Source organism: Patiria miniata, unplaced genomic scaffold (assembly GCF_015706575.1).
Source record: "Patiria miniata isolate m_02_andy unplaced genomic scaffold, ASM1570657v1 HiC_scaffold_26, whole genome shotgun sequence".
Taxonomy (NCBI): domain Eukaryota; kingdom Metazoa; phylum Echinodermata; class Asteroidea; order Valvatida; family Asterinidae; genus Patiria; species Patiria miniata.
Window position 1 is genome coordinate 2,145,644 of NW_024037065.1, and position 23,602 is coordinate 2,169,245.

The 23,602-nt window shown below is 44.4% G+C and overlaps 3 protein-coding genes and 1 long non-coding RNA gene across 4 annotated transcripts; 2 read left to right on the forward strand and 2 right to left on the reverse strand.

Annotated features, from left to right (window-relative positions):
* Nucleotides 1-1,138: 1,138 nt before the first annotated feature.
* Nucleotides 1,139-2,172, forward strand: LOC119733731. The gene is made up of 4 exons (XM_038207110.1): nt 1,139-1,213; nt 1,559-1,705; nt 1,835-2,044; nt 2,167-2,172. Exons 1-4 carry the CDS (start codon nt 1,139-1,141, stop codon nt 2,170-2,172), a joined length of 438 nt encoding a protein of 145 aa, XP_038063038.1.
* A 2,163-nt stretch (nt 2,173-4,335) lies between these two features.
* On the reverse strand, nt 4,336-6,615 carry LOC119733744. The gene is made up of 4 exons (XM_038207119.1): nt 6,434-6,615; nt 6,147-6,293; nt 5,833-6,043; nt 4,336-5,741 (listed from the first exon to the last, which is right to left on the reverse strand). Exons 3-4 carry the CDS (start codon nt 6,026-6,028, stop codon nt 5,422-5,424), a joined length of 516 nt encoding a protein of 171 aa, XP_038063047.1. The 5' UTR covers nt 6,029-6,043; nt 6,147-6,293; nt 6,434-6,615; the 3' UTR covers nt 4,336-5,421.
* A 505-nt stretch (nt 6,616-7,120) lies between these two features.
* Nucleotides 7,121-7,802, reverse strand: LOC119733745. The gene is made up of 3 exons (XR_005271961.1): nt 7,626-7,802; nt 7,438-7,514; nt 7,121-7,148 (listed from the first exon to the last, which is right to left on the reverse strand). It is a non-coding gene; the product is annotated as an uncharacterized LOC119733745 (long non-coding RNA).
* Nucleotides 7,803-10,697: 2,895 nt separating this feature from the next.
* LOC119733960 lies at nt 10,698-13,639 on the forward strand. Its single transcript, XM_038207333.1, has 2 exons — nt 10,698-10,838; nt 11,807-13,639. Exon 2 carries the CDS (start codon nt 11,991-11,993, stop codon nt 13,248-13,250), a length of 1,260 nt encoding a protein of 419 aa, XP_038063261.1. The 5' UTR covers nt 10,698-10,838; nt 11,807-11,990; the 3' UTR covers nt 13,251-13,639.
* Nucleotides 13,640-23,602: the final 9,963 nt, after the last annotated feature.

Consider the following 23,602-nt stretch of genomic DNA (forward strand, 5'->3'; position numbering starts at 1 on the left):
TTACTGGATTTTTAACAGCACAGTGTTTTGTGGTTCTTTTAAACCATTAAGCTACAGGAAATGTGCACTGCATACTAAGTATTCAAAGTTCGAAAACAGTGTGACATTTTTTCCCTCTTTTTTTTTAGCCAGCATATATCCAGCGGACTGTAAAGTCTTCCAAGCTCGATGGACCACCATGTAGTAAGAGGAACCGTAGCAACTCGCTGTCGAGTCCAACATCCACAGACACTCCTCTGACTGTAGAGAGATTCATGGCGATGATGCGGGACTGCCATTTGGCATGGGATCAACTCAGGAAACTTCGAAGGTACCTACATCATACACAACAAAATTATAAGAATCCTTGAGACTGAGAGCTTCATTTGCCTTGCACATTAATCTGATTTCAAATACTGAGTCTTTGACATCCCCTCCCAAAGAGAACCTACAACACTCGTGCATTTCATAAACACAATATAAACATTATGCACAAAGTTGCTTAAACTGTCAACGATCCTTTGTACCCACATGAACTATGAAGCAGTTTTTAACTACATAGTTTTTACTACTTTCTAATGTTGACAATTGACCATGTAAGTTAATTTAATAACTATCCAAGAATATTATAAAGATGAAAAAAAATATTAACAAAATGTATAAGAAGAATGCCAAATTTATCTATGCATTGCAAGTACAGTTGTGAATCTTTCTTTTTGCCATACTGACTGACAACACACTATACACCCTGACTCCACAGCTTTTATTACCATGTTCCTTACCACATATCCTGGTACGGTACATGGACATGTACTTTGCATGTTTAACCACATGGCCTCTTCTTGCACAGTCCCTTCATAAAGAAATGTTATGAAATGTAATATTGGTTCAAAAATCTTAAATCCTTTTAGGTTGCACATTTCACTTGGCGTCTTCAAGAAGCTGTACGATCTTTTTGAGAGAGACTGCCATGGTCTTGATCTGGAATTGTTCCATCTTCGTGTCAAGGCTCAGGACAACTCGGATTTGACCAACTTTGATGACCAAGTTGCCAATGAAAATAGAGAGGCTCAGTAAAATCCAAGAGCAACTTGATGACAAGAGGTCTGCGCTTGAAAGTGCTAAAGAAGATTTTCCACTCTACGTCCTGCAAAATGAGATGGAAGAGATAGATGACAGGTTCCGTGATGCTGCCTCTCTAGCCTTCAAGCTCCGGAATGACATTCAGAATTTGGTATAGTTTAAATAACTTGTTTTCCTCGATGTTTTTTGGCAAAACGGCTGCTAAACAAAGAAAAGGGAACACTTTAAGAAGCAGGCTACATACATGTACCACATTACTGATTACTGAATAGAAACGTCAACACACAGGCTACACTTGTACATCATTTACTCTTTCAAGCTGCCAAGAATGTTGCCATGTCCAAGGGCATTAGAGCATGGTTTCATTCATTTTGGCAGCAGGGAGGCCATTCCAGATGTAAAGAATCACAATTGCACCTGTATGAAAGCCATTACAATGCTACAATTAGACGAACAAAATTATGCTGTAAATCATTCTTACATTTGTGTCACATAGGAAAAGGAGGCTGAAACATCACAGCTCTCATATGCAACTGGGCCTGTGGCTAGCTCTTTTGATAAGGTGCTCCACACGTTCAAGGTTCAGCGACAGGCATACCACAGAAAGGCCTTTGTGGGTAACCACGTCCACAAGTGCTGTGAGGTAAGAAAAAAAAACGAATTTACACATACTTGTATTGTAACAACATTGTTTAACTTATATGCAAATTGTGTTGGACTTGAAAAAAAAATTGGAACATTTGAAATGTACTTTTCTTCAATTTTTCTTAAGCCTAAAGTGATAGAGGCCCTCACAAAAACTCCATCCAAAGTCATCGAGAAGCACCTGACAGACAACATGCCTTTAGCAGCACTAGATAGACTAAGGAGGAAAGCTGCAACCATCCAGGAAAAGTTTGAGGATATTTTCCTCAAATTTGCAGATGTGCACAAAGGCATCAACCACCCCTTGCTGTCACTGACAGTGACATCCATTGTATTGGTAAATGCATTTTACAGTTTATACACACATTCAGTAAATGATTTTTTAAAGCTATGATGAGCACAAATATTATACCCACTCACTCTCATCAACAAAATTCAATTCATTCCTTCATTTTGCAGAAGTGACCATTCAGGAGCTCTTAAGCAGCTATCGGGGACTCTTCCCGAGTCAAAATGTCACACCAAAGCTCCATCTGCTGGAGGATCATGCGGTTGATCAACTGCGCCACTTCAGAGCTGGTTTTGGGCTGCTTAATGAGCAAGGTGGCGAGCTCATCCACTGTGACTTCAACAGAACTGGCCGAGTAGTACATGGCATGAAAGATGATTTTGGGAGGTTGATGGCCATCATGAGACGTCATCACATCAGTACGACACCTGAGGTTTCCAACAGTAAAATCGGAATAAACGAGCAGTAAATTCCTCAAATATACAAATAGTAATACAAAATATATGCATCTTTCAGCTGCATAGTGCACACAAATTTGACAAAACAAGGCCCCTGTGCATACATGTAAAACTGTGCATTCTAATGTAATGTAGTTACACCATGCTTTTTACATGCAAAAGTAATTTAATTATGGCTGGCTACAATTCGCACCTGAATTGGCCCATGATATTCCTGTAGATGAATTTTTGTACTTGATATTTGTTGATTATACTCAGACTCACAAGGAAACACAACCTGACACCAGATTTTATGTGAATGTTGGCCACAGCCAAAGAACGTTTTTATTCATTTTTGCCGGATACCGAATTGTTTTCTTGGCATACCGGTCTCACATTGTCATAAAAATTAAGTGGGCGCACCTGGCCCCAAACATGTATACAAAATGGGCGCACCTGGCCCAATATACCAAATGGGCGCACCTGGCCCAATATACAAAATGGGCGCACCTGGCCCAATATACAAAATGGGCGCACCTGGCCAGAAACAAAGTGGGCGCACCTGCCCCCCCTACAATAATACGAAATCATTAACATCATTATGTTAATTTTACAAGTAATTTCTGAGTGCAGATGTGGTCCCACTGATGTTGTACATTCAGTCAGGAGCAGCATAGTCTTTTGAAACGTTCTAGCACTATGTCTTCTTCACTTAACATTTATGATCATTATTCAGAACAAATACCAATTTGTGTCTAGCTCCATGTCAGTTATTTTATTTTGAATTTTTAAAATGGGGGGTTACTGGCTGTCTGCACCTCAAAAAAAATGCCACGCGCACAGCAGCGCGCGCCCACCAAGGAAAGGCAGACAGTAAGCCCTATGACCACACAAATAACACGTCAACACTAGAATTCAAAGTACTGTGCTTTCATAACACCAAATTAAAAAGTGGGAGACCTATAAAGGTTCCTACATATGTGCCAAAATGCAATGGTGGAGATTGGAGCTAAAAATTTGCGACCCAAGAGACGACAAATGCACTCCATCATAGCGAAAGAAAGACAGCTCTGACCACACTATCTGAGGGTGATGCAAGCAAAATGCGCGTGACAGGGAAGCGCATTGAGATTTTGCCCAGCGCACGGCTGTTTCGCCCGTTAATAAAGTGCGCCCTCTGTCGTTCAAACTCTCCGGCCGTGTGTTGACGTCATTATGTTTATGCATGACGCTTCGTTTACGCGCTGACCGTTGACGAAAGTGCGCAGCCTTTCAAAAACACCAGTATTATAGAATCCAACGGCACAACATTCATATTCATTGAGGTTATCATCATGAATAATAATTTTTCTGACCCCACAAGGATTTTTTTTTTAAGTGTGCGTACGCTGTTTACGCTGATTCAAGTGCGTAGTCACATGGTTTTGTTCGCGCCTTGTTACTAACGGTTCTCAAGAAACGGTCAGAAAGAACTCATATTTTTAAATGAAAACGGGCTAAGAAGTCCTTCCAGCCTTCGGTGTGAACATTTTAGATGTTGCTTTCTACAATAACACAAGTGGTAAGTGCAGGACATTTTATTTTGTTGCGGGATAATCGTTGTGAAGTTGGCCATGGAATTTCGTTGGTCGTTGCACGTTCGCCCCCTCCTAGGCGGGGAGACTGTTACGATACATTGGGGCGAAGTTGCAGTTTTGCAACCACGTGAATTAAATCCCAATCGCTGTGTAGGCCTATGTAGTATGTAGCATGGTCGGCAATAAGCCTATGTGTTGACATTCATTTTCGGTCGGGCATGCTTTCAGTCACCCTAATCACAGTTTATTAAACCTTCAACTCGGGATCCAAACATCATACATGTAAAATAAAAACATGAAAAATGAATAGCATATTTCCCTCCGTCAACATGGTCAAAGTTGCATCAAATTTATATTTACACGGCTTTTTAGGCCTACCTTACGGGCCTAGGCCTACAATACATTATAATACTTAATAGATTCCTTATAGGCCCTAATTACTAGTACGTGCATTTTGTTTCACATTGCAAATTACAGTGATTAACGTTGAGCTGCTTGAGATTTCCAGCGCACCGAGCTCGTGACATGCATGACATGGGAAGATGTTTATATCAAGCTAACATTTAGGGTTTGTTTGTAGCCTATACTTTCACATGGTCAATGGGAGAGCTACATGTTGTTTTGTAGGTCTACGTATTTTTTTTCTGGTCAGATTAATGTTAAAACTCAATGCAATGAAAGGCATGGTTTACGTTTAATTAACAATAACAGTTTACATGTACTGATGTAGGGCCTAATTTGTCAAAGACCAGCATAAAATATTGTTCAGGACACAGAAACCAAAAAATGATGTATCATGTGACAAAATGATGAAAACTACATTAAGTCATGAATGTCTTTCAAAGTCAAGTAATATGACAGTCATTCATTATTCCGCTATACATATACAACAGTGTAAAATATTCATCTATGCACGTGTACAGTCTTGGAATTTACACTGTATCAGCTCCGTGTTGAATCCACAAAGACTGCACTATCTGATTATCCATCAATCCATCATCCACAAGCAAATAGTAAATATGTATACATTTATAAAGCTATTAAATGGAATGTACATTGTATTCTTTTTTATTCAAGTTTGTTTGCGGTACATTATAACTTCTTATTGCTGAGGGACTACTGAGGGCCTCACCTGGGACTTCATCATCACACCTGGTAACAAATTCTGACTTCCCTTTCATTTTAGAAAAGACATTGTGCTGTACACTATTAATACTTAATACGTACACATGTATACACACTCAAAACACATGTGTGTGTGAAATATGTGTACTGCATGCTCATTTGCGATCAATTTAGTTTTCGTAAGTTATGACTTTGTTTCTGTTCCCTAAAATACAGATTGTAGAAACGTTACTATTTTTTTCTGGGCCAGGTCGACAAAAGTGTAACTTGCACTGATTTTTTTTTTTCATTCTTCCCCTTTTTTGGACTTCCGTTTGCAGGTCTTCAGGACGCTGGCCCGAATCTCCGGAGTGGTGCTGGTGTGATGTCGCTTCATTATAGAGAGCAGTTTCTGGAGATCGTCCCGGATGCCATGTACAATTCGTCCCGTTCTATTCAATTCTGTGTGTAGCAGCTCTCCTCCTTGCTCATTCAGCATCCCCAAGCCAACCCTGAACCTGGAGATTTGCGGCACAACATGGCACTCAAGTAGATGTAGTTTTGGCGTGACATTTTGGGATGGAAACATTTCGCGATAGGACCGCATGAATTCCTTGATACACACATCTGGAAAGGGAGAAGATAACTGAAATTAATTCAATTTTTATTCATCTACATGCATCTCAATGGTAGCCCAATGGTAGAAATGTGATCATACCCAGTCGACAAATGTCTCCAGTGGTCATCTGATTGGAATGGTTCATGCCTCGGTGAGCATCAGCAAACTTCAAGAACACTTCCTTAAAGTTGTGTCCTGTAGTTGCTGCTTGACGTCGCAGTCGTTCCTGTGCAGCCAGGGGGATGTCATCAGTGATGTGCTTCTCGACCTGCTGCTTTGGCATACTTGTCAACATTTCAATGACCTCGGGCTGAAATGATAAATGTGGTGGAAAATGTGGGCCACTGGCATAAAAATAGCACATCATGGACTATCATTGCTACAATGCTAAAGTTGAAAATATGGATATGTACCTTGCAACATCTGTGCACGTGATTGCCAACAAATGATTTGCCATGATAGGCCTGGCGCTGAACTTTGAATGTTGACAAAACCTTGTCCAGGGTGCTTGCAACAGGCCCCGAGGCGTACTCTAGCTCCGCCTTATCAGCGTCATGTTCCTGTGTGAAAGGAATACATGAAATCCATAAATGCACATGGAATGGTCTGAGTTCAGTGAAAAACAAATACATGTGTGAAAGTGCATTGCAAGTAATGATGTTCTGCATCTGCAGTGTAAAGATGTACACAGGGTACGCACCAACTCCTGGATTTCAGCACGGAGTGTAAAGGCATCATTTGCTAACTCTTGGAATTGCCCATCAATTTCAGTGTCATTGTTTTGAAGCACGTGCAGTGGGAGCTCCTCTTCCAGATCTTCAAGGGCTGCACGTTTATCAGCAAGCTGCTGTGCTCCATTTTCCAGCCGTTTGTTTTCTGCTGATATTTATGCTGCATAATTGGATAGCTCGGTGACCGGATCTTCCTCCATTTCATCATTTTCAGCCCTTAGTTTGAGGAGTTGAACATCAAGGTCATGACAGGCACTCTCAAAAAGATCAAAGATCTTTTTGAATACTCCAAGAGAGATGTGCAGGCTTGGAACGACTACCTGTACAATTGCAAAGATGACATCAAGTAATATAAATACTACATGTAGTAGGAAAACAGTGGGAAGTGTACATGTACTGATACGTTTGTGAGCAAGCTATTTCAATATGAGAGTTTAACTTACTTCACTGTCCCTCTGGCATTTAGAATTGAACTTACATGGTCTATTTCAATTTGCAACATTGGCTGGTTCACGACACTGAAAGACACGTCTTTAGATCTCTGTTTTCTGGCTCCATCCGCAGTGAATGCCTCGTGATGTTCATTGAGGAGTTGCAGTGTCCTTTGTTTGGAAGGGTCTCTCTCATGTTCCGGCTGCTGCATATCCTCTTACCTAGCCGTACAATATACACAGCAGTGTCTTGCTACATGTAAATTAAAAAAGGGGGTAATGATAAAGCAATGCTTGCAAACATACAAGTACATGTGTACCTGTTAAATACATGTACATATACATGTACATGTAATTAGTTTCGACTTACATGCTCAATGTGTACATGTACATGAATATACGTATGAATTGCATGTTATCATGCATGCATGTTAATACATGTATGTACACTGTACATGTACAGTTTTGTACTCGAGTTGAATGTTGTAGTTGTATGTCCTGTAAATTTGCATCTTAATATTTGTTCGAATTAAAGCCCTTACCATTGCAACCATTGATGCCGTATAGTTTTGTCAACAGCTCGTAGTCTCCATAGCAGAGCAAACGGATTGAGTGATTTCTGAAATGAAGAAATTAATGCAATTGTGGGTTGGTGGTTTAAAGAGTACAAAGATGTGCCTATATGCTAAATTATTATGAAGGCATATTTCCTAAATTTGTGTTCACCTACCGCCACTTTGTTGTTGACAGTGCTGCAACTTGGTCCAAAATGGGGGGAGGGTGTTCTGCAAGTTTGCAAGGGAGTCATTCCCTTCAAAGCAAGCAAAAACTACTGTGTTCTCCAGTGAGTTTTGGCTTTTCCACATTGACAATCTGGAACTCCATTTTGAAGGTGTCGCCACCCTTATCCCCGCCAATTTTTACCCACACCTCGTCATGTGGTATTAGGCCGTCGTGCCATGTAAGGAGGCCAGTGCTAGAAAGGAGAAAAATAAACCCACATTCAGATTCCATATTAACCAGGGCAGAATGCAGTCATTTCATGACTTTCACATGCATGGTCATTTAACCCTACCACAAAAAAATCACTTGGTTAAAATTAATGTGCTTCTTTTGAAACAACATAAAGTACTTATTTACCCAATAGTGTACATTGCACATCTGCACTGATTCATGTAATTTCTGTTGTTCCCATGAATTTTATTTGCAATGTCCTTAAGAACAGTTTAAGTTGTAGAGTTGCTAGACATTTAATTTTAATTACATGTTATTTACATGTTCAAGCGTTCAATATAATCAGTCACCATGACGCATAAGTCGTTGACATAAACAAAGGGAACAGTTTTTGTAGCAATCCCTTTAATGCCATCGGCTGTGGAGCTGTGATATAATACTTGTACCATCGTACCCCGCAGATTGTCCTTAAGGAGCGCGTCCCTCGTTTGTCGCATCTTGCGTTCGGAACTAATCTGAAAGGTATCAGGAAAGTATCTGCAGAAAAGGGTAAATTTATGAAATTTTGTTTAAATTTTATCAGTGTCAGAATTGTAAGTCCAGTATTGAAGGGGGAAAACGTAAAAGAAATTGAATACACGTATGTGTACATGTAGTTGTGTACGATGTGTAGTTGTGTACGTATTGCATTGAATAATTCATACCGTCTAAGCTTTCTTAGGTGCTCCCATGCTAGATGACAATCACGCATCATGGCCAGAGCTGTGTTTGCTGATATGGGCTTGTGCTTGCAATACTTAGCAAGCTCAGCTTTGTCGTTGGCAGGCAGTGCTCGAACCTCATCAGCATGCTGCACAGCAGTTGACCCCTTGCTAATACTTTGCCTGAATGCTGCAATTGATGCTGTGCGTTGTCTCTTGTATGACCGCGTTACTTCATCACTGGACTTTGATGGTTTTGTCACTCGTTGTATGTAAGCCGGCTGAAGTAGGGTGAATGCATCATTTGTTTTGTAATTTAACATCAAAATCATCATGTCTTTCAAAAACTAAATTGATTTATTTCTATAAACAGCTGTTTTTAAGTCTTATACACATATTAATATATTTATAAATTAAAACCTCTATTTTTTTTTAAAGTGCCCTGAAAGCCTCTTAATTTTATGAGATGCGTATACATAATATTTATTGATATAATTAAAGCAAGGTTTGTAAAGTCTGGAAGTATTATACATCTACATAATAAATGCAATAATGGACAGTATGAGATAATAATTTGACATGTGAAACGTGCAATGTAGTATTTGTATATGAATGTTTAAACAGGTTTTCCTAAACAAAGTACACTATAATGTGGATGTCTAAAGGTTGAAAACATTATCCTTACCCGGCCACCAGTTTGAATTTTTGCTGTGCCATCTGCGTCAGATTGTAGTTTCAACCACACCCATTTGTCTGTAGCCGCTTCTATTTCTGACGGTATGGGCTTCCCAACGACATGGGTTTTCGCCAACGTTTTCAACAAGTGTGCAGCACTCTTGGGGGTTCAGGGGATCATGATCAGGGGGTTCTGGGGAAGTTGTGTGGCTTGTTGAACATTGTGATGTACTTGTAGACACCTGTGCAGCATGATTATTACCCACTCGTGTGCATGTTGAACATGTGTGTTTAAGCACATTGTTCTGGCAAGTCATACACACCACATTCAGATTGTTCAGTTGGACTGTGAGTACTCTGGGGCTCAGTGTGATGCTGTGAAAATTTGCTTCGTATGCACAGTTAGGACAATTGATTGTCATAGACTTAGCATGCTTGAAACAAAGTGACAAACACTTGGCGCAAAAGTTATGCTGACATGGCGTCTGGACCGAAGGTCTCCCTAGAATACAGAGACATACACCGCATGTGAAGAGACCTTCCTCCCATTGGTGGCCGATAATTTCAAAACTGCCGGGTATTTCAGTCTCAAAAGAGTCATCAGTACTGTACAAGTGCTGAAAAATATCCAAAGCCGTTGTTGATGAAAACGGCAAAGTAGATGTTGACAAGGCACATTTCCTGCCAGATTTGGGTTTCGGTCTCGGTCCTCCTTTTGATTGTTCAAGAACCAAATTACAAACAAAACACACTCCAGTTCTTGAATGTTTCGGCCAATCTTTTTGTATATTTTGCGTCGTTCCTAGCGTGTGTTCGTCGTAGGTCCGTGTTCCAGCCCGGTAATGTCTCAGTTTTCTGCAACACTTTTCACACACTGTTGATGGGTGTTGGTCTGGAGAATCATTCCATGTACTAAGTCCATAAATGCTGCTAATTTCTTTGCTGTAGTCACTTACATTCTGAGCCTGGTTTCTTGTTTGCTTCAAACTTACTTTTTATACGATTGGAACAGATTCTGCAGATTTTCCCCAAAGCATCCGTATGAAATTTAAAACTCATTATTAAAAGAAAAATTAAACAGAAAAATCCCGATGGTAATCCGTGCATACACTTACGTGTACGCATACATGTACACTGTACATGTATATTAACATCCCTTGTACAAAAGTAAACAATTCATATCGCGCGCGCCAGATACGGCTGGTTCCCGCGTGCAACGCACGTATTATTAACGGAGAGAATGAAACCAGCGTTGTCACTCATTCTGTTACGCGCAGGAAACCACAAATTGTTTGCGTACATTGCGAAGTTTTCAGGGGACTCGTAGGGTTGAAAGATGAAATGTCCTGCACCCAAAGACCATAAAGTTGATTAAGAAAATTCATAAATTATCGAAACCCCACCATGAAATATGGCTGTTAGCCCGTTTTGTTTTTCAAGACCTTCTTTTTTTCACCCTTCCGACTTGTGAGGGATGTCGGACGTACTTGTAAGTTACGATGCACTTGTAAGTTTAACGGTGTGCGGCAACAGCGCCACCTTGCGTCGGCCTTGGCATTCCTCACGTTGCCATCGCCTCCGCTGTTGGCCTGTCCGCTGCACACCAACTTCAGGTAAATTTCTCTATTTTGTTAACTGTAAATTCCATTTAATTTAGATAATCATACTTTTGGTGGAATATAGCAATTGTGGGACAACTTTGGTAACGTTTAAAGGGATATTTAAATGGGTAATTTAGGTCAAACTTTTCTGTAACTTTTCGATCGATGAACAAATGGAAGCCCTCTTGCGGTACGTTCAGAATAGTTCGTATACATGTACATGTATCTCATGCCCAAAATTGACGATGCCATGACTGAAAACTATTGTTGTTATTCTTGTATTAAAGTTGTTGAAATCATATGGATCTTCAGTGAAGTTAGTACTAAGGTTTATTCATTTTGACTTGACACATATAAACAAGCTTTTCTGTTCTTTTAGTCACATGAAATTGTACATGTAAATGCACATGTAGGAAGATTTATCACATGTAAACAAACATGTACTTGGGGAATTTATAACATGAGTGCCCTACTTATAAATATGATTGGAACTTGGATTTGTGTAGAATATGTGGACTTTAATTAAGCTGGATTTTATCTCTAAGGTAACACAGTAATTAGAGAGTAATCCGAGAGTACTTGTGAAATATTGATTCACAGTCTTTATTTCAATTTACATGTTAATTAATGACTCAAGTGACAACCAGAGTCAACTCTTAGTCATTGCAGTCAGTAAAGTAAGTCCATATACGGTAACTAAATTAGGCTTTCATTAAATTCCAGTAGGAAAACTGACCAGGGTAATTAATTTCCTGACGGTTCCTAAATTTAATCTGTCGTTATCTTGCATCAAAGTTCTGGTCTGATGATTTTCAAACTATACATGTATACATTTTGTCTTAAGTTAACATTCAGGGAATACTTGATTTATTTTGTTTTCTCTTTCTTTTTATTTTGATTCCTCACGTTGCCATCGCCTCCGCTGTTGGCCTGTCCGCTGCACACCAACTTCAGGCCTGTCCGCTGCACACCAACTTCAGTGGCTGAAATAAAACATCACATATAGAGATCCGAATCCTGGGTGTTTGCTGTGTTCTTTACCAAATCACCACAGCTGACCAAACAGCCCCCCCCCCACAAGTGTCAGAAGTGGGATCTCTTTTTTCAGCCAGTCTGCCAGCAGCGGGGGATTGAGGATCCGTCACTGAATTCAGAGTCGTCGAGATGGCAACCCACGTCAGCGTACGGTCACTAACAGAAGAAAAGGCGAGGAAATTTTGCCTGGTTGAAGGGCGTCTGCCTCTCCAAAGCCTGAAAGGGTGTTACCCTGATGCAACCGGGCTGATTCACAAAATTGACCAGGACAATGAACTGATTCTGCCAATTGTGAATGGGGCCATTCTCCCGCCAGAGGGGGGATGGGAAGTAGTAGAGTACACACCGCTTACCAGAGCCGAGATCAAAACAGAACCGCCCCATACCGAGTCCCCATCAGAGGAGCTCCTGCGTGCGCTCGTAGCCAAACCATCCCAAGTCGTGATGGCACCCGAGCGCAAACTACCGGTATTCGAGGGACGAGATGATGAAAAGTCGGTGCCCGTTGATGACTTTGTGACAGCAATGAACCACGCTTATGAGAGATACCACATCCCGGAAGACCAGCGGGGCCAATTTCTACTGGATTCACTCCGGGGTGGTCCGAAAGTTGAAGTGCGGTCACTGTTGTCATCCGGTAAAACCACAAAGGAGGCCTTGAAGTACCTAACGACGTCATATGGGGAGACCCTAACAAGTGGAGAGTTGCAGCGGCGGTGTTTGGAACGACGACAGCAGCGTGGTGAGTCCATTCGTCAGTTTGGCGTGGAGCTACAACGACTGTTCCAACGACTATTTAAGCGAGACCCCGGACTATACAAAGATCCAGACACCATCATCCGAGAGCAGTTCGTAGACGGCATCGAGCAAGAGGGGCTGAGGCACTCCTGCAGAGACTTTGTCGATCGCAATCCATCTATCTCCTTCGGAGAAGTGAAGGACTGGGCCATAAAGCGGGAGGAACGAGAACGGGCCCGAGCGCAGACTACAGCCTTTCAAAGTACCTCATCGGCTATGGAGGCTGGGATGAAACCTGACGCAATCCAGCGACTGGAGAAACAGATGCAAGAAATCATGGTATCTGTGAAATCCCTCGCCGAGAGGATTCCACCTGCTGAAAGACTGCCTACTCCGATTTCCCCCCAAGCCCTTTTGGCACAGCCTGGGGGCCGACCTCCCAGACCTTGGTGGCACCAGACAGACTACCCCAACTTCCCAAAGCCGAGAGCCGTTGACAACCCGTATACTGCACCAGTTCAGTCCACTCCAAGATGCTTCAGGTGTGGCCAACCCGGACATTTTGCGAGGAATTGCCTCAACTCTGCTCGGCCGCGCCCAAACCCCCCACCCCCTTCACCATTAGGAGCCATGGGTCCTTCGGGAAACTAGTACATCCTACTGTTGGGAGCCAAACAGTGGGGAATGGAATAACTGGCTCAACTCATCATGACTTACCTGGTTTTCAAGCACGTGCTGCCTCAGATTGTTATGCAGTTGATGTGAAGTTTGGAAACCAGACTGTTTCTTGCTTATTGGACACAGGATCCATGGTCACTACCATCACCAAGGGCTACTTTGACAGCGTCCTGGCACCAGAGGGTGTGAAACTTGAGAGTATTCCAGAGAAATTCAGACTCATCTCAGCTAATGGCGCAAACATCCCCTATGTAGGATGTTTTGAGACTGATGTGCATTTGCTGGGAGTGACTGTTCCATCCCGACTCGTTTTAGTCATACAAGAGGCAGGGTCTAATGCTAGTCCCTCTAATGCCCCAGGCATTGTGTGGATGAACATTTTGTCTGACTGTTGGTCTAAACTAATTGACAGTCATGGACAGGGATACCTCCGCAAACTTCAAGTGGACGGCGTTGAACCAGTGTGGGAGAAGACGCTGCAGGCCATTAGGAAGCGTCAAGCTTTTAACGAGGTCCAAGCTGCCATTGGGAAGGTGCACTTGAAAAGAGGACCCCCTCTGCTAGTCCCTGCCCAGCACGCTGTTGTTGCAGAGGCGTCTGCACGGAGAGCACCAGGAGATGTTGAGTACAAAGCAGTTCTCGAACCGTTTGAAGGTACCAACCTCCCGCGGGGTGTTCAGGTGGTGAGAGGATTGGTGACTGTTTCCTTGGGAAAACTGGCTGTGGTGCTGATGAATGACAGTGAGCAGGATGTTCTTCTGCCAGAACGCAGTTGTTTGGGTACCCTTTATCATGGAGACGTTGTAGAGGAGGTCCCGATGAACAAATCTGGAGAGACCCCAATGAGTCCCGTCTGCCACGATGTCACCCCAGCATGTGGGCAATCCAACTCAGACCCGCCAACAACTGAAGTAAAGATTGATGCAAAATTGACGGGGCAGCAACTCAACAAATTTCGTACCCTTCTGTATAGATTTGATGATGTGTTCGCCAGAGGGGAGGGAGACTTAGGGTACACAGATGCTGTTCGACACCGAATAGAGACAGGGGATGCTCCCCCGATCCATCAACGCTACCGATCACTTCCTCCTTCCCAATATCAAGAAGTACGGGCTCATATACAGAAATTGATGGAGGCTGGCATTGTTCGTGAGAGTTCCAGTCCTTGGTCCGCTCCAATAGTGGTTGTGCGGAAGAAGGATCAGTCAATAAGACTCTGCGTCGACTATCGTCAGTTGAATACTGTCACCGTGAAGAACTCCTTCCCTCTCCCGAGGATTGATGAGACCCTGCAGACGCTGGGCGGGGCTAAATTCCTGAGTGTGCTCGATCTTGCTTCAGGTTACCATCAGGTGGCAATGGAGGAGCGAGACATTGAAAAGACGGCCTTCACAACCCCCTTTGGCTTGTTCGAGTACACAAGAATGCCTTTTGGTCTTTGCAACAGTCCTGCAACGTTCCAACGGCTGATGCAGAGATGTCTGGGAGACCAAGCATTGGAGTCTGTTCTCATCTACCTAGACGATATAATAGTGTTCTCGACTACTTTCGAAGAGCATATCATACACCTGGAGACAGTATTCGCCAGGCTGCGCCACTATGGGTTGAAAGTCAAACCCCAGAAGTGCAGTTTTTTCAAGAAGGAGGTCAAATATCTCGGGCACCTGGTCGTGGCAGATGAAGGTATTAGGCCGGATCCTGATAAGGTCTCCGTCGTACAGAACTGGCCAGAGCCGACAACTGTGACTGAGCTCAGAAGCTTTCTGGGGTTCACCGGGTACTTTCGTAAGTTCATCCAGGGCTATTCCAGTATAGCGGCACCCTTACTGTCTCACCTTAGGGGTTTGAACACCAGGGAGAAGAATCGGGCTGGTTGCAAAAAATTGAATCTTGGCGATGAAGCGTCGAAGGCCTTTTCATCCCTAAAGTCATCACTCCTTCAAGCACCCATACTTACCTTTGCAGACTTCAGTCGTCCCTTCATCGTTGAAACAGATGCTAGCTCACTAGGTCTGGGGGCAATACTTTCACAGCAGCAGGATGATGGGTCTAGACGAGTCATTGCCTACGCTTCTAGATCACTCCGGCCAGCCGAAAGGAATGACAAAAACTACTCTGCCTTCAAGTTGGAACTGCTTGGTGTCCGGTGGGCAGTGTGCCAAGCTTTCAGAGACTACCTTATGGGGAACAAAAGCACTGTCTATACTGATCACAACCCTCTGAAGTTCTTGGACTCTGCTAATCTTAGCTGTACCGAGCTCCGATGGGTGCAACAGCTAGCAGCTTTTGACTTCCAGTTAGAGTATCGACCAGGCAAGAAGAACCAAGCCCCAGATGCCCTGTCTAGGTTGAAACGGAGTTCTTCAGAAGTTCCAGATGGCCAGGTCACTGAGCTATCATCACAAGCCATACGAGCCTACTCAGGTGGTGATGTCGGGGCTGCGACAGAGATGCCCCCAAATCTAGCGCACCAAATTCGAGTTACCAGTGAAGAAGGAAGTCAGTGTCTTCCTGGATACAAACCAGGAGACATCCGGAAGCTTCAGGAAGAAGATGTCCTTCTCCGGCGCATTCTGTTGTATGTGGAAAGAGGGAGGAGACCCTCCCGGGCTGAGAGAGAGGAAGACCCAAGGGATGTGATGTTGCTTCTGAAGCACTGGGGTCAACTCCACTTGAAGCAGGGTGTCCTCTTCCGTCGTGGAGTACGTCCTGAGGGAGGAAGTGTCGAGAGGCTTGTCACCCCAGCTGCTCTGATAGACACAGTGCTGAGATCTTTCCATGATGACTGCGGGCATTTTGGAGCGAGAAGGACACTGCGTCTGGTTCAGCCGTTGTTCTTTTGGCTGCGAATGGAGGTCTCAGTACGCACCTGGTGCCAGCAGTGTGAACGATGTGCGGTTGGGAAGAAACCTGTCAGGCAAACCCGTCCACCATTAGGGACCCTCCGAGCTACGGCACCCTTGGAAGTCGTGGCGATGGACTTCACTGTGTTGGAGGCATCCTCTGATGGCTATGAGAACGTCCTCGTCCTCACAGACATATTCACCAGGTTTGTTTGGGCTATACCTACCAAGGATCAGAAAGCACACACCGTGGCCAAGGCATTGATAAAATATGTCATCACACCCTTCGGAGCCCCTTTGAGATTACACTCCGATAATGGGCGGTGTTTTGAGGCACAAGTCATCACTGAACTTTGTCAACTGTATGGAATAGGTCGCTCCCACACTACCCCTTATCACCCCCAAGGGAACGGGATGTGTGAGCGATTTAATCGCACTCTCCACAACCTCCTTGTAACCTTGCCCTCCTCCAAAAAGTCAAGATGGACCGAACAACTTCCTCTGCTTGTTATGGCGTACAACAACAGCAAACATGCAACAACTGGCTATGAACCTTTCTTCCTCCTGTTTGGAAGGACGGCGCGGTTGCCCCAGCATCTTCTCTTGAGTGTTGATCATGACCAGATTGGTGGCGCGACTCAAGATGTCTACGTCAAAAAGCACCAGGAAGGGCTAGAGAGGGCCAGGCGGTTGGCAGTCAGCAACCAGGATAAAGGAGCAGAAGCCAGGCGTACATTGCATGACCAAGTTGTGTATGAGAGACCGATTAACACAGGGGAGTATGTCTTGGTACGAGATCGCTCGCATCGGGGACGGTCCAAAATCCAAGATTATTGGGAGCCAGAGCTATACATGGTCGTAGAGCGACCGTATGAGGGTCAGCCGGTGTACATTGTCCAGAACCCTCGTGGCCAGCGTAAGATTCTGCATCGTTGTGAAATCAAGCATTGTCCTTGGGATCTCCCCGAACCCAAGATGGTGGCGGTTGACGAGACTACTTCCCCCTCTACTTCAGACGAGACGTCCCCCTCTACTTCACCCACCAGTGATTCAGCTGAGTGGGGTAGGTTACTCACCTGGGTCCCCAGGGTGGACGACCAGAGCTCGCAGGAGAAAGCAAGGCAGCTCAGTACTGGGTGTGAAGCAGCCGCCCACCCCATTACTGAAGTGCCAGCGGTATCAGCCAGTGACTCCGAGCCACCCCAGACCAGACCAGAGAACCAGACAGCACCCACAGGAGGCAAGAGCTCTACCAGAGAACCAGTTGAAGATCCCGGCTCCACAAGTGGTGCCAGCTCCCTCGCGGGGAGGACAGATGAAGCTCACCTACTAGGGGTCTCTACTGAGGAACCCACCGAGCCAGATCACTCCACGGGAGGCGTCAGGCGCTCCAAGCGTTCGACCAAAGGCAAGCCACCTAATAGGTTCCAATTCTCAAATGTAGTCAGATTACTTAACCGAGTCAAGCATATGGTTGCTCCAGAGGACACAATAGACACTGATGAATCTGGGGACTAATTTTTGAGATGTTTTTCCATTTCAACCATGTTCTAGACAGTTGACACACAAAACTACTTGTATGTGCATCACACTTAGCAAGGGAACCCCCAGTGCCCTATTAGTCCTGGTAAGCCAATTCTTAGGCCTGTCAAATTTTGACATTTATTTGACTTCATTGTTTCATGTTTAACAAGAGTTCCACTTTATATAGGAAGTCAATCAAAAGCTGTTGTTTATGATGTTTTGATTGTTGATGATTGTTTGCATGCATTTAAATCATTGTTAAGTAGTTATATAGTTTCAGTCTTAGAAGGCCACATACTTGTCGTCGAGGGCGACGACCTCTTAGCAAGGGAAGATTGTGAGGGATGTCGGACGTACTTGTAAGTTACGATGCACTTGTAAGTTTAACGGTGTGCGGCAACAGCGCCACCTTGCGTCGGCCTTGGCATTCCTCACGTTGCCATCGCCTCCGCTGTTGGCCTGTCCGCTGCACACCAACTTCAGGTAAATTTCTCTATTTTGTTAACTGTAAATTCCATTTAATTTAGATAATCATACTTTTGGTGGAATATAGCAATTGTGGGACAACTTTGGTAACGTTTAAAGGGATATTTAAATGGGTAATTTAGGTCAAACTTTTCTGTAACTTTTCGATCGATGAACAAATGGAAGCCCTCTTGCGGTACGTTCAGAATAGTTCGTATACATGTACATGTATCTCATGCCCAAAATTGACGATGCCATGACTGAAAACTATTGTTGTTATTCTTGTATTAAAGTTGTTGAAATCATATGGATCTTCAGTGAAGTTAGTACTAAGGTTTATTCATTTTGACTTGACACATATAAACAAGCTTTTCTGTTCTTTTAGTCACATGAAATTGTACATGTAAATGCACATGTAGGAAGATTTATCACATGTAAACAAACATGTACTTGGGGAATTTATAACATGAGTGCCCTACTTATAAATATGATTGGAACTTGGATTTGTGTAGAATATGTGGACTTTAATTAAGCTGGATTTTATCTCTAAGGTAACACAGTAATTAGAGAGTAATCCGAGAGTACTTGTGAAATATTGATTCACAGTCTTTATTTCAATTTACATGTTAATTAATGACTCAAGTGACAACCAGAGTCAACTCTTAGTCATTGCAGTCAGTAAAGTAAGTCCATATACGGTAACTAAATTAGGCTTTCATTAAATTCCAGTAGGAAAACTGACCAGGGTAATTAATTTCCTGACGGTTCCTAAATTTAATCTGTCGTTATCTTGCATCAAAGTTCTGGTCTGATGATTTTCAAACTATACATGTATACATTTTGTCTTAAGTTAACATTCAGGGAATACTTGATTTATTTTGTTTTCTCTTTCTTTTTATTTTGATTCCTCACGTTGCCATCGCCTCCGCTGTTGGCCTGTCCGCTGCACACCAACTTCAGGCCTGTCCGCTGCACACCAACTTCAGTGGCTGAAATAAAACATCACATATAGAGATCCGAATCCTGGGTGTTTGCTGTGTTCTTTACCAAATCACCACAGCTGACCAAACAGCCCCCCCCCCCCCACAGACTGTTTACGACTTTGTCGTGTTTTCACTACAGTATCGTTTGAAAATACCTCTCTTTTTACCCTGGCATGCTTTCAATCCTGCAAATTTAGTACTTAATATTTGTTTAAAAATGTTTTGTATCAGAAAAGTTTAACAATTTACAAAAATAGTGTCACGGCAATAAGGTTTTGACGGTTGAATTGTGTTCCCTGCGTACGCTAAAACCATCGTATACTGGGCGCCGCCATGTTTGGTCGGTGACGTCATAGCCGCGTTATGAATAATGCATGTTAGCCATTGAGAAAATTTTATTACGCGTCAAGCATGGGCGCGGGACAGCCGTGAGCGATTAACAGTGCGGCGTTTTCTCTCAACTGCAGACTGAGAACGAGCACCAAAAGAAAACACCCGGGGAAGGATGTCAGACCAGACAATGGACGTATCCGGAAACATGGCTCTACAATCACGCAGCAACACAGCAATTTTCTGCCTAAGACCATATTCGTCAATTGCCACCAGATCATTTGTGCCCAAGTGAATTATCAACATAGACAGTGGTGGCTGTTTGGTGGCTGTTGGGCACATAAGCCCACCAGCAGTGAACGCACCTCGCCCACTCCTGCGCCCCCTCTGCCTGTCCACGTAACCGTAACGGGGAGGTGGAGCGAACGCTCTGCTCGGCGGACGATAGAGTCACCAACTATCCACACATGATCTGCAAAACAAACACGAAGGCAAGAAAATTGTCTGTTTTTTGTTTTGGAAAGAAACAACCGCAGTTGCTGCAAAATTGGGACGGATGACTTCATTAATTTGGCAGTGCCAATCGGCAAATGGGTTTTGGGCGGATGTACGAAAGGAAAGCATTAAACCGCCATCGACCCATGTCAGAAATGTCTGCATGCGAAATTCCTAATTCAGTCGCGGATGACGCAGCCCCAATTCTGAAAGGGTGCGCTCGAATACCAAGATCAGCAAGCCCAGCAACATTGACTGCTTTGCGCAAGACTGTATTAAATTGATACTGTGTGAGAGGGGAACCATTGAAATGACAGAAAAATGGGCCATCGCCAACAGGGCGAATTGCTGCAAAATCCAACAGCGCACGAACCGGGCAAATGGATTGATCAGGACAGGAAACCAACCGGACAGCTTGGGGACGGCCGCACTGATTATTTTTGGAATGCCGAAATACTATGACAACAGAAGGGGAATTTGTGTCGGAAGTGCACAATTGAATGTCATTCCCAACAGAACAGACTTCTGAACATGGCACTGTGAGTAAACTGCGAATTCACCAACCCGCATAAAGGCAAAAAAGGCACTCAAGAAAACTGCCCTAAACATCACAGACTCGAATTGGGACGCGCATACTGCCGACAACACCCCAGTTAGCTTCCCTAAGAGTGGCAGAGAAATGGGGAGCCGACCATCCACTGTGGGATGCTCTCGGCGAGCTCCCTCAACGAGCTTCGAAACTACAAAATGCTTAGTTGGATCATTATGCCCCTTAAGTTTATGAAAATAACTAACACCCGCAATATAGGTGGCAATTGTAGTTGCGGCCAATTGACGCAAGGACAACCAAGCTATACAACTGCACACCTCGCCCACAGTTGCAGGCGACCCTCCTGACACCGGCTGTTGCCGAAACTGACAAAATGCTCGCCAACCAGCAGCATAAGTCTTGTGAGAATTTGGCGCAATAGATGCTGTCAAGAGGCAATCCATCTCTACTTCTATGATACTTGAGGAAGAGCAGGCAGCGGGGTCATAACCGCGTCGGCAAAGGGATCCGCCCTGTAAAAACGATCCATCTGAAACCGGGACAATGCATCAGCAATCTCATTATACTGGCCTGGGATATGGACGGCCTTAATCAAAGTATTGGAACGCAGGCATTGCAAGACAAAAGGACGCACCAACTGCATGATTCGCGGACAAGGCGAGCTCAATTTATTAATGATGTGTACTACTGCAGTATTGTCAGTGTGAAAACAAACCTTGCGGCCAGCTAGTCGAGGAGCCCATGTCAACAAGGCAACTAGAATTGGGGAAAAACTCCAGAAAAGCAATGGAGGGAGGATCGTGAGCAAACTCCTTCGGCCAATAACCCTGTACCAACTTTCCTTGAAAATATGCCCCAAAACCCACACTAGCGGCGGCATCGGTGTATAAATCAAGAGTCTCGTTAGATTGCCATGCACAGTCTGCCAAACATTGAGATGCCATTGGAATGTGTCAGAAATTCTAACCACATAAGTATGTCAAGCCGAGCCCCTTTGGAAATGTGCACCTTGTGGTGTGGACGATGAAGCCCAGAAGTCGATGCAATAAGGCGACGCAAGAACGCTCTGCCTGATGGAATGGCTCTGCATAAAAAATTAAATGAGCCAACTAAGGACTGGATCTCCACAAGAGAAATCTTACGCTTGCCCAGCACAGCTCGAATCTGCTCTGAAATTGCCTGAGTTTTGTGAAGGGGGATTCGCACCTCTGCTGCTACTGTGTCAATTTTTAAACCCAAATATGTGATAACCTGAGCAGGCCCGAAAGTTTTTTCAACCGACAGGGGAACACCTAATCGCTCAAAAACTGCTTGAAACGTGCGCAGGAGACGTGCGCAGTTATCGGCACTCGTACCCACAAAAAGGAAATCATCGAGATAATGGGTGACCCCTTCTGTCTGACCAAAACACCTAACTTTAAATTCCAAAAATGTACTAAACTGTTCAAAAAGAGCACAGGAAACACTACAACCCATTGGCAAGCATCGATCATAATAAAACATGCCTTCAAATGAAAAACCCAGCAGTTCGTAATCTACCGGGGAAATGGGAAGCAAACGAAAAGCAGATTTAATGTCCGACTTTGCAAGCCACGCCCCATGCCCCGCCGCAGTGGCCAGTTCTACAGCCTTGTCAAATGATGCATAGTGAACAGAGCATTTATCACTATCAATGAAATCATTCACTGACTGACCGGCTGGAAAGGAGAGGTGATGAATTAAACGAAATGTGCCTGGCTCACGTTTTGGAACTAGACCAATTGGGAAGCACTGTAAATTAGGAAACGGGCGTTCAGAAAATTGCCCGGCAATCCTCCCCAAATTAATTTCATTGGCTAGCTTTTGGCGAACCACCTGGGGACGTTCGGCCGCAGAAGCGAGACACTGTGAATCGCGTGCTTCCCTAGGACCATTATAGTTAAGTGAGAAACCCTCAGTGAAACCACTTCGTAAAACCTGACTAACACTTGAAAGCGGATAATCACCTAACCAATTTATCAACACAGGCACATTAATGGGGGTTGGGGCACGAAAATTGGCTGATTTTGCACCCTGGTGCAGTACAGGAGCTCTTACTGATGCTGCAGCAGCACTTGGCTCGGCAGGTAGCGGGGGTCGAGGCTCATGCCGAACCGAACTTGATGCGCCAAAACCACTGGATGCAGTGGCACCTCGCGCTTGCCCCCAAGCTCGACAACGCGTGGCGCCATGACCAGTGCGCGAGCATTTACTGCAAGCGTGTGCGTATTTGCATCCCTGAAAATAGCAACCTTGGGCTGAATTAAAAGCAAAACAATTCCCGAGCTTAAAATAATTCCCTGTGCGGGGGGTCTGCGCTGCCGGCAGCCCACCACGTAAGTAAGAGGGGGAGTTCAGCCCGACCGCTGCAACGGTCAGCCACAGCTCGGAATCAATTTGACCCCAGGAACTAGCAGGGTCCGCTTCCTGTATCAGCCTGAACTGCTCGTCGTACACCTTCAAGCCCTGGCCTGGAAATTGAATGTGCGCGGTACGAATAATTTCCGCGTAGCGCAGCAGCTCAGCAAACCTGTTTGTATGCTTTACAAGGTAAATAGCCATGAAAGTGTGAAATGCTGATTGCCACGCATCTAAACTCTCAATCTTCTTGCGAGTGGCCCCCGGTTTTCTCAGGACAAGAGAGCCCCCCTCCAACGCAGTGCGTGCCAAAACAGCACTTGCGGTGTCATTCCGTAACAAAGCCCAGTCAATAAAGGAACCCTGCCAAATGTTTTCCTTTAGTGCCTGCGAAACATGAAAACCCAATGGGGTATGTACACTGGCCTGGGCCATAGATAATGGGCGATGCATTTTCAACATATCGAAATTAGGCCCGTTACAAGTAGGCTGCTGAGACCCATACTCACCCCCCGGTGACACCAATGGGACACTGCCCAAAGCTGGCCCCATGCTGGTCGTCGTACATGGCGCAGCAGTAGCCAGAGCCATGGGAGCCGCAGGAACGGCGGATGGGGCACCGTTGAATGCTGCCGAACTCCACGGCGATGATACCAAGCCCGAATTGGCATGAGGCAACAGGCCTCCGGAAATGTCTGTCCCCGATCCAGCCAAGGAAGACATCGCCCCGCAACTGGCGGGCAAAACGGACGGGGACAT

Coding starts and splice junctions, on each gene's coding strand:
- LOC119733731 (XM_038207110.1), top strand. CDS start 1,139: ATGGAAGAGATAGATGACAGGTTCCGTGATGCTGCCTCTCTAGCCTTC. Junction 1,214..1,558: donor GGAATGACATTCAGAATTTG/GTATAGTTTAAA, acceptor TGTGTCACATAG/GAAAAGGAGGCTGAAACATC. Junction 1,706..1,834: donor ACGTCCACAAGTGCTGTGAG/GTAAGAAAAAAA, acceptor ATTTTTCTTAAG/CCTAAAGTGATAGAGGCCCT.
- LOC119733744 (XM_038207119.1), bottom strand. CDS start 6,028: ATGTTGACAAGTATGCCAAAGCAGCAGGTCGAGAAGCACATCACTGAT. Junction 5,742..5,832: donor TGGAGACATTTGTCGACTGG/GTATGATCACAT, acceptor CTCCCTTTCCAG/ATGTGTGTATCAAGGAATTC.
- LOC119733960 (XM_038207333.1), top strand. CDS start 11,991: ATGGCAACCCACGTCAGCGTACGGTCACTAACAGAAGAAAAGGCGAGG.